Below are 10,157 nucleotides of genomic sequence, written 5' to 3'. Positions count from 1 at the left end.
CTTTCCTGGCTTTCTCCCTCCTCCTCAGGGGCAGGACTGTGGCTGGTCCACGATCCATCTGCATGTCTGGTGCTTGCAGCATGGAGCTGAGACAGAGTGGATTAAGGTTTGCTGAATGAATGAGTGAAAGCCTCTAGCCTGTGTGGGCTGAATACAGGCAAACAGGATTGTTCTCGCTCACCCAGAAGAGCAGAAAGGTGGGCCCCAGGTCAGGCCCAAGCTGCAGGGAGGAGACAGCAAATGCTGTCCATCACCCTGAAAGGGAAGAGGGGTTTGAGAATGGTATTGCCACGGGGCTCAGGATTTGGGGTCTTACTGTGGGGCAGGCCAAGGTTGGGTTCCTGGCTGGTGGAACCCAGGTAAGGGAGGGGTTCACCTTGCCTCTCTTTATCTTGGGGGGCCATGGTATATGATCTGCTGCGGGAGGGGAGGACACCTCAGTTCCACCTCCAGCTGTGGGATGCGTGGGCTCGTCCCCTTCCCTCCAGCTTTTCTTTCCCATAAAGCCCACCTGCAGCTTCCCTGCCCTGCTCAGCAGAGCACATGCTGAGCCCCATGACCTGCTTTGGAGGGGTACAGGGGAGGGCCCCATTCCACTCCCGAGCAGAGGGGAGGGACCCCAGGTCTGCGTCAGTCATGTGATCAACACACAGTAACCTCCCCGGAAACATTCATAAGTTTAATCCACGCCAGTAATAAAATCGCATTACATTTCTCATAAAATAAATGTTCCCATTTATATACAGAAGACAGACTGTACAGGCCCAGCCTGGCCCCAGGAGGGGTCACACACAGACGGGCGGCAGAGGAAGGGCCGTCCCTCCCATCGAGGACGGAGGAGTTCTAATCGGCAGGAGAGTGGCTGGCCGGCCAGGCGGGTGGGCAGACGGGCAGACGGGCAGACAGGCAGACGGACAGATGGGCCTGGAGGCCAGGCGCCGGGCATTACTGAACCTGGGATTCAAAGGTGCCATTGAGCTGTCCCTCCTCATAGTCCATCTGACACAAGATCATGTTGTTCTTCAGGAAGAATTTGTCTCCCACACAAAATCTGGAAAATCCAAGCAGGAGAGAGAGAGGCCATGGAGGGGTCCCAGTGGATGGTGGGGGCTCCAGACAGGCCCCAGCCCAGCCCGGGAGGTAGACATATGAGAACTGAGGTCCTGGAGAGTCTGCTCCTTGAACTTTCCAAGAGGGATCCCCAAAATCTCATGGCAAACCTGTTCAATCACCCTGGGTCAGCCCAGCCCTCAGCCGGGCCCTGTAGTCTGGGGTTTAGGATAGACAGACAAGTCTGGGCCACAGTAAGGTCTTCCATGAAGGGGCAGGGTCGGTGGGAAGGTGTAGGAATAACCTAAGCCAGTCCCAGAGAGGGAGAAAGAGAGAGAAGGTCAAAGAAACAGAAAAGGATCGAGAGAGAGGAGATGGAGAGAAGTAGAAAAAAAAATGGGAAAGGAGGGAGGGGTAAAATGGCTGCTTTTTCTATCCTTTTTTAAAGAAATGTTTTATTTATTTGACAGAGAGAGAGAGAGAGAGAGAGAGAGAGAGAGAGAATGAATAAGCAGGGGGAGGGGCAAAGGGAGAGGGAGAAGCAGATGCCCCATGGAGCAGGGAGCCCAATGTAGGACTCGATCCCGGGACCCTGAGATCATGACCTGAGCCAAAGGCAGATGCTTAACTGACTGAGCCACTCAGGTGCCCTGATTTTTCTATCCTTTTCCTCTCCCCAACTTAAGAGCATGACTCCATAAAACTGTTCCTTTGAACAGAATCTGGAGGTTTCCCGGAGCAAGGAGGAGATAACCCTGTCCCACTATCTTCCCCCCCAACTCAAAGAAGGCCTTGCTTTGCTACCCACCTCCCCCAGTCCTTCTAAAGCACTGGACGATTCAGCCCTTTCCCCCAAAGATGTTCCCAGGGTGGCTAGGTCTTTGGGGGGACCCCAGGGTCAGAGGGCCAGTCGCAGCAGATCTCAATCCAACCACCAGGTGGCACTGCAACTTCACTGAGCCCTCTTTACACCGGGTCTGACCAAGCCCCCAGCTATCCCCCCCTCAGTGTTCCCTGCAGGTCCCTCAGGACCTCATCCTCTGGGAACACTTGTAGGAGCTCCTTCCTGACATGAGGACTCCCAAGAGAAGGGCCTGTCTCCTAGTGCTAGGTTCCCAGACAGGGCTGAGGGGTTCTGGCTCTCTGGGTCCCAGGGGCCTCCCACAGGGCTGGGACACTGCGTAAGGGCCAAAAGACCAGAAGGGTGGCTGGGCTGGAACCAGAACCACAGGAGCGAGTAGCTGTTCCCATAAAGGAATGGCCTTCCAGGTCTAGGGACACCTTCTCACTAAATGTACATACATGCACATCCAGAGGGCACGCTCACAAGGGCACAGGGCACTCATACAGAACCCTTGTACATGCGCGCATTCATACTCAGACATCAACCATCATGCACACACTCGCACACACAGCACACACATACCTGCCTTGTACACAGACATATAAAAACTCACACATGTACATACATGGTAAGCTCATGCATGCATGACCCATTACACTCACCCAGACCTGTGCCCTACAAACATGCCCACAACAGTGCTGGAGGACACACATTTGGCTACGGGGCTCAGGCACACGAAACACACATATGCACATGCACACTCAACGTGACACACAACCACGTTAATGCACAGAACACACATTTTTGCGGACACCGCCACAGCATTTGTCCCAGCAGGCGTCAGCTGGGGCCTGCTGGGCGTCTTTGGTCTGCCAAGGTCCAGCACTCACCTCTGGTTGCAGAGCTGGCATGCGAAGCAGTCGAGGTGATATACGTTGTCCCGGGCCCGCATCACCATCTCGAAGGCTGGGATCAGCTTGCTGCAGGCGGCGCAGTTTCCTGTGGTGCCGAAAAGCCTGCCAAGGGAAGGGTGCAGAGGGCTTAGAGGCCCTACTCAGGGCCCCGTGGTTCCCTACCCCCGTGGGCTTAGCAGGTGGGCCTGGGCAAGGGGGAAGGAGCACAGAGGGCAGCATCTAGATCCTGCTAAGAGATCGGAATTCAGAGAAATTGGCCCAGCCACCCAGGGGGGAGCTCAGGAGTTGGGTGACACTGCCCATCCCCGGGGCTGAGCTGACAAGACCCCCCTCTCAGAGCCCACCCCTGGGGACCGGTTAGCATCCAGAAAGAACACTGGGCTGGGCCCCAAGCGAGGACTCCAGAGCCACACAAGCTTGAATTCAGAGGTGGCCTGCCTGCCCTCGGGCTGGTCATGGGTCTCTCTGAGCCTCATTTATTTTGACTGTAAAATGGAGACTGAAGTGCCTCCTTCATAGCCTTGTTGTGGAAAATTCTGTAAACTCTGTCACAGACCACTTAGTGAACACTTATACAGAGGGTGTTTACCATGTGCCAGGCACTGTTCTGAGGGCTTTACTAAGATCAACTCGTTTAATCCTGACAACAACCCTACGGAGTGATCTTTTTCTGCAACCAACTCACTGGGTGACTTGCCTAAATCCCTTCTTCCTTTTCCTGGATCTCAGTTTATCCTTTTTTCAAAAGGGGGTGCTGGAGTAGGTGACCTGGTTCAAAGATGCTTGTAAAATAGGACTGATGCCCGAAGAAAGTTCCAAGGACACCTGGCACACGGCCTCTTTCATACAGGCATCCCTCCTCTGAGCTGCTGGTTGCAGAGCTCCAGGGATGGGCCACCCCCTTTCTCCCCATGCAGGCCAGTCCCTGGCCGGGTGTTCTAATGGTCTGAGCCAGCCAGGTTCCTCCTTGCCTCTTTTCTGCACACTGGCTGAGCAAGCCCCGAGTGAGGCGAGGGAGCTGAGAAGCGGGTGCGAGACCCTCTAATCCCTGATTTGTCCAGCTCAGGCTCAGGCGCCTGCAGATGAGCTTGGCTCCATTATTCATCAGCCTGAGCTGCCTGGTGGCTCAGATTAAGGCAGACAAAGGCTGGGCCACAACATCTGCCTGCCAAGGGGGGCCTCACTGCCCCCGGCCCAATGGGCAGTGGCTGCAGAGGCGGCGGGCTCAGGACAGCCATTCTCTGGGGCTAAGCAGCCTAAGGAAGACCCCCCCCCACCCCATCCAGCCCAGCCCACTGACCTACCTGGCCTCAGAGTCATTCCTTGGCCTCTGCTAGAGCCCAGAAAAAAATACCTTCAGGGGATGTCCAAAACCTTCACACTTGGAGGCCCCTTCCAGGTCATCGAGGGGTGAGTCCCCAGAAATATCCTTCCTTAACCCCTCCTCCTAGCCACAGCCCTTTCCCCCCAGCCCAGGGAAGAGCACTGAGTCACAGATCCTGGATCGTCGCTATGCTTTTAAAAACGTCTGCTGAAGGCAGAAGTTGAAAGAGAAGGCGCGGGCAGGTAAACCTCAGGCTCTTCCCGAAAGTAGGGGAGCCTCCACTGATAACCCCACCCCCTACCACAGCCCAGACCCAGTGGAGGGAGCCCCACGAAGCTCTTGCCCGACCTATTAATTAACGCAATGGGCCTTCCTTCCTCACAAGGCCAGGCCACCACCCAGCCAAATGTAGATGCTGGGTCTCAGCCAAGGCCCCCCGCGCTGTGGCCTCTTTCCAGCCTTGCTGATGTCATAAATGGCCTAAGGGAGGGTTAATTGGGGGAGACAGCCCCAGGGAATAGGATCCAGGTCGTGGGGGAGGGTGGGTTAGAGCTCCAAGGACTGCGAGCTGGGGAAGCTTCAGTCCTCACACAGAGGGACACGCTGTGGCTTGGAGAAAGTGAGAAGCCAGAAGGTTCAGAGCCAGTTCAAATCCAGGTCTTTAAGCTCCAACATCAGCGCTCCTTCTCCCAGGGTCTGGTACCTGCCAGGCTCCCCGGGCACCCGAGTGTCTAATGCCAGGGCCTGCTGGGCACGGGGAGGAGGAGGCAAGACTTCACCGGGCAGGAGAGGCCCACAGAAGTCAGAGCTTCCCCACCTGCTCCTGGAAGCCCTCTGAGGTGTCCCCTCCCAGATTCCAGGGATGGGGTGGGTCAGAAGCACCTGGCAAGGATGGGCAGAGCCAGCCCAGCGCTTGAGGGAAACTTGTCTCAGGGGCCCAGTGGTTGCAAAGGCTTGCTTATTAGGACCTGTGCCGGGCACCGAGGCAAGCAGGGAAATGTGGCTCTGCGGACATGCAGGGGAGCAGCGCGGGGCCAGGACGGTCATGGTCGGGGCTGGGCACACTGGGTCTAGAGGCAGGAGCTGTGCTGAGCCCCCGGGGGGCTGGGGCCAGCGGGAGGCCCACCTCAGGTAGTCGCGGCGGCACAGGATGAGGTTGGCCTTGGTGTAGAGGGTGGAGCCCACCTCGCCCAGGCGGCAGTCACAGCAGGCGCACTTGAGGCAGTCCTCGTGCCAGTACTTGTCCAGGGCCTTCAGCAGGTAGCGGTCCTTGATCTTCCGGTTGCAGCCCGCACAGCCCTTCTGCTTCCCCTTGGGCTGGACGGAGAGCATCGGCACGCCTGCAGGTGGACGCACGACAGGCAGATGCACACACGGTCGACTCTGGGGCTCCCTGCTTCTCCCTGCTGCCCTCTCCAGGGCTGGGGTTCCTGGAGTCCTCACTTTCTCCTTGGCAACCACCCCACCACCCCAGGGCCTGTCCTTTGAGCTGCACGGCACAGTCTGTTCCCTGCCCTTCGGAGGTCCCTCTGGAAGCTGTGGGCAGCACCGCGAAGTACACACACAGCCCCAAGGCCCAGCCCCTCTGAGCTGTTTCTCCCCATCCGGCCACTGCCTCCTGTGTGGTCTGCTCGATGGAAGGCCTAAAAGTCTCCTCAGGGAGCCACCATCTGACTGGTTCTTTCAGTGGCCCTAAGACCGGAATCTCATAATGGGCTTGGGTCCACCAGAACTCCCAGGTCTTTCTCATATCTCAAGACTTTCTCACATTGTTTGTGCCTCTGGCCACTTGAACCTAAAAAGTCAGCCTACAGCCTCTTGGTTTACTCATGTAGAACTGTGAGGGAATCAGGAAGAAAGTGGGATGGCCCATGACACCCCCAGTGGGGAGCAGAAGCGTGCAGGGAGGCACCTGGGCCTGGCCTAGTTGGGGCTCTCCTCAGGAATGCTTCTAGCTAGATTCAAACTTCCAACCTGCCCTAGTCTGAGGGAGGGGACATTCTGAGTGTCTGAATCCTTGCTCCTTCCACCAGGACAAGAATCTCTGAGCCATGGGCCCCCTCCTGGGCCCATGCATGCTTCTCAACATACAAGAAAAAATACAAAGGGTGGGCATTCCAGCATGGAGTTTACCAGAAGGAGAGGCTGACCTCCCAGCAGGCAGGTGTGTAACTCATGCACACCTCAGGCACACAGGTGCAGGATGCAGGCAGGTGCGCACACATACACAGAGGGTGCAGGCAGGTGTGCACACATACACAGGGCTCCTAGCCCCTGGCCTTGGGGCCACAAGGAGTGACCACAGGGAGCAACAGTTGAGGAGGAGGTGGGCACAGAGGTCATCCTGAGTCTGGACATCCATGAGGAGCCCTGAGGTTTGAATGCGGTGAAGACTGCTTGGATGGAAATGCAGGGAGTCTCAGGGTCCAGACCCAGGATGGGGGCAGCTGGGGGTGCCTGGAAGAGTTGCCTGAGAACCCCTCATGAAGACGGTGGGTGGGGGTGTGTCTTCCTTGACCGAGGCTCAGGGGCATGCAGTCCACTCTAGAGGGAACAGCCCACCCCTTCCTGGCTCACCACCCAGCCGGTGAAGTCGGCTCTCCTCCTGGCCCCATCGCCTCCAAAGGACTCCAGAGCCCTAGAGTCATCTTCCCCCATCCCATGCCTTGCGCCTCTCCAGACCTGTCTTGGGGAGGGGGCCCTCGAGAGCCCAGGAACAGCAGGACAGATGAGGGCAGAGGGGAGGCAGCACAGGCGGCAGTGGACTCTCCTTCCACCTGTCCCCGCAGGGCCTGTGAGCTGGGACGCTTGCTGCCTAATTTCCTTAATGCAGCTCTAAAGGTTAATTGGTCTGAGAGAGTGATGAGGCTGAGGACGCCTGTGTCTCCTCTGGCAGGGTCCAGCCTGGTCACAGAGCTCTGAGGAGGCCATGGAAGCCAGCTGCAGAGCGGGCATCCCTGAGAGCTCAGGGGGCTCGGCAGGGTTCTTTCCAAGGCCAGGCCTACAGGGACGAATCAGGTGTGGGCAAACAGGGGAGGGATTAGGAGAGCCGGATGTGGGGAGGTCTGTGGGTCCCAGGGTGCGCCTACCGTCCCTGGGTCCTGAGGAGGGAGCACACAGCGGCATAGCTACTTGTACACCCACCAACTTGGAAGAGCTCGGGCCAGGCCTCCAAGTACAGCCCCACGAAGCTGGTGATTCTCCCCTTGCTCACCTGGACGGGCGGCAGGCCCGGGCCATCCCAGGGCTCCACCCCTGTGCTATCACTAGCAGGAGGTAACTGGAATATCCACATGCACAGGATACACCCGATCCACTAAGTTATACACCAAAATGAGGAAGGAGCCCAGCACCGGAAGTGTCTGTCCTGCCAGCTGGCATGGCTCCTGGACAGGCTGGCCTTCTCAGCTCAGGCCCCAGCATGCCTAGCAGCAGAGCCCACAGAGCTGCGAACCAGAGCACTAGCTGGCAGCTCCATCACTGGGGGACCTGGAACCTATGGGACTCAGGGAGGCCAAGAGGAGGGAGGTCACAAGCTACCCCAGGTCCCTTGCACCCCACCTGTGCCTGAGCTGGATCTGGCTCACGGCAGTGCTCTGTAAGGCCCAGGAAGCAGAGTTCCTGGGCCCTGGAGAACTTTTAAGAAGCCGCAAGGTTTCTGCCAAACAGTGTCTGGTGTCCACCGAGACACAGAACTCCAGGGCCAGCCTGGCTAAGGAGCTCCCGGAGCATATGGGAAAGCCCGAGCCTTCTCTGCCTGGAAAGGCTGAGGTCCTGGGAGAAGTCTGACCTACCCTTCCTTCTATGCAGAGCACCCCCACTGTGTTTGCTGTCTCTCTGGGCCAGTTCAGGAGACCTGAAAACACTCCTGGCAAGGCAAGGAGATTTTTAAAGGGGGCATCTCTGGTCCCCTGCTCCTCAAATGGAGTGAGATGCTCCCCAGCGGGTCAGGACTCCCCCACCCTGCCCTGCCTCCCCAGCCCCCACCCAGCCCGCCAGTCAGCCCTGCAGACACCTCTTTCCTCCCTCCCTCCCCTGCCTGGCTCTGGGAGCTGAGCCTCGGGCCATGCACTTTCCATTAAGGAGATAGCATCCCTTTGCTGAAGTCCATTTGGGATCCATTTTAGTGTTATCTAAAAATCAAATCTACATGGTAATCCTTTTAATGTACTCCTGACTTTAGGAAAAAAACAGCTTTGCGCTCCTTCAGGAAAGGTTTTAAAGCATTACCCAGTAATTACTAGTCACCCATGAAAACACTGATATTTTACAATGGCTGATGTTTGAGCCTGTCTGCACGCGTGGGCACATGCTCAGACACACACGGGACCTGGCAAAATAAACCAGTTCATGTAGCCCGTGAGTTCCCCTTCAATCTCAGGGTGTGTATGTGGGGGGATGACATTTGAGGGGAGATAGGCCAAACCCCTAGCCCGCCTCTATGCCAGGCAGGCGGACACTAGGAGGAAGCAGCCTCCCAGTCTGACTCATCTGGCTGCCAGACACTTACCCTCAGCTCTTTAATCTGGGGAAAAGCCAGACAGTTCCAGTGACCAGGAGGGACTGCCAGAGGTCATTCGGCTCTTCCTGCACCCACCCTCGAGCCAGGAGAAAAGCCCTCCGCCTTACACAGACCCCCCAATGGCCTGCCAGGCCTGACTCAAGTCCTCAGCAGTTGATGCCCCCCCTGCTTCCCGCCAAACCGCACCCCCACCCCCATAGGGGACATGTGAACTTCTCATGCCCACCGGCTCCCGGTCCTGCTGATGTGTCCAGCGTGGACAGCATGCTGAGCTCAGCTGTGGAGCACTCCTGCTGGCCTCCCAGCAAGCTCCTCCAAAGCCAGTCCTCCACCCTAGAATGGCCACCCCACCCAGCCCTGGGTCACTCCAAGCTATGCCCTGTGCCACTGCAGCCACCGCCGGCAACTCCATCTGGCAGTTGAGGTCCCCTGCACAGGCCAGCTTGTTCTGCATAGCACTGTGGATCTGCTCCCTGCAGAATCCTGGAATAATATCCTTCTCCATCCTGTAAACTGGATCTTCTGAACCAGCACCTTCCCTCCACCACCGCTCTAGGAAGAAGCGCCTGGTCCTGCCCATCCCACTCCCTACCAACACTCAGTCAGCAGTGGGGGTGAGGCTCAGGGCACAGAGCTAGAACTCAGGAGAGCCTACTTGCCAGCCCGAGGACTGTCCCAGTAGCTGGGAGGTCTGGAGCAAATCCCTCATCTTTCCGGCTTGCTTCTGTGAAATGGGAGCCATAGAGGTCTCATTACACACATTTGGTGGTGAGGACAGAACAAGGTCATACATATGAAGCCATGGCTGAGTCTGGCATCCAGGGGGGGACTGACATAGGAACTGGGGAGTATTATTAATATTCATCTCAGGTCACCCTCCCTGCTCTGTCCCTTGGTTCCTGTTTCCTTTAACTTTATATCTTTTTTTTTTTTTTTAAGATTTATTTATTCATGAGAGACACACAGAGAGAGGCAGAGACACAGGCAGAGGGAGAAGCAGGCTCCCTGCAGGGAGCCTGACGTGGGACTCAATCCCGGGACCCCAGGATCATGCCCTGAGTCAAAGGCAGACGCTCAACCACTGAGCCACCCAGGTGTCCCTAACTTTTTATCTTGATGCAATTTCAAACTTTAAGGGAAGTTGCAAAATAGAAAGAAGCCTGTATACCTTGTGCCTAGATTCCCTAAATATGAATATCTGACCATATTTGCTTTATCCTTCCCTGTGTATCTCCCTATAATTTTTTCTCCTGACTCATTTGCAAGTTGGTTTGAGGCATGAAGCGTCACACTCCTAAATACTCTCATGTGTAATTCCTAAAAGCAAGGACATTCTCTCACATAACCACAATTCAATGAGCAAAACCAGGAAATTATCATTGATATAACACTATCACCTGCAGACTTTATTCAGATTTTACCAATTCCTCCAATAGTATCTTTTATGGCAAAATAAAATTCTGGATCATGTGTAGCATTCATTTGTCAGGTTTAGCCTACTTA

At 56.3% G+C, this 10,157-nt stretch overlaps 1 protein-coding gene across 6 annotated transcripts in view; it reads right to left on the bottom strand.

Annotated features, from left to right (window-relative positions):
• Positions 1 to 658: 658 nt before the first annotated feature.
• LMO1 (LIM domain only 1) overlaps positions 659 to 10,157 on the bottom strand; it is a 52,228-nt gene continuing 42,729 nt past the window's right edge. For 5 of the 6 annotated variants that reach the window (XM_072794179.1, XM_072794177.1, XM_072794174.1 and 2 more), the window contains 3 exons: positions 5,259 to 5,472; positions 2,785 to 2,910; positions 659 to 1,051 (listed from right to left, as the gene is read on the bottom strand). In XM_072794179.1, the coding sequence (XP_072650280.1) occupies positions 946 to 1,051; positions 2,785 to 2,910; positions 5,259 to 5,464 (438 nt within the window). In that variant the 5' untranslated portion in view covers positions 5,465 to 5,472 and the 3' untranslated portion in view covers positions 659 to 945. Of the gene's footprint in view, positions 1,052 to 2,784; positions 2,911 to 5,258; positions 5,473 to 7,346; positions 7,494 to 10,157 lie in introns of those variants that run through there. The other variant, XM_072794178.1, reaches the window with a different exon arrangement.

This window comes from Canis lupus, chromosome 23 (assembly GCF_048164855.1).
Source record: "Canis lupus baileyi chromosome 23, mCanLup2.hap1, whole genome shotgun sequence".
Taxonomy (NCBI): Eukaryota; Metazoa; Chordata; class Mammalia; order Carnivora; family Canidae; genus Canis; species Canis lupus.
Note: the sequence above shows the minus strand (reverse complement) of the source record. Positions and strands in the feature narration are given on the sequence as shown.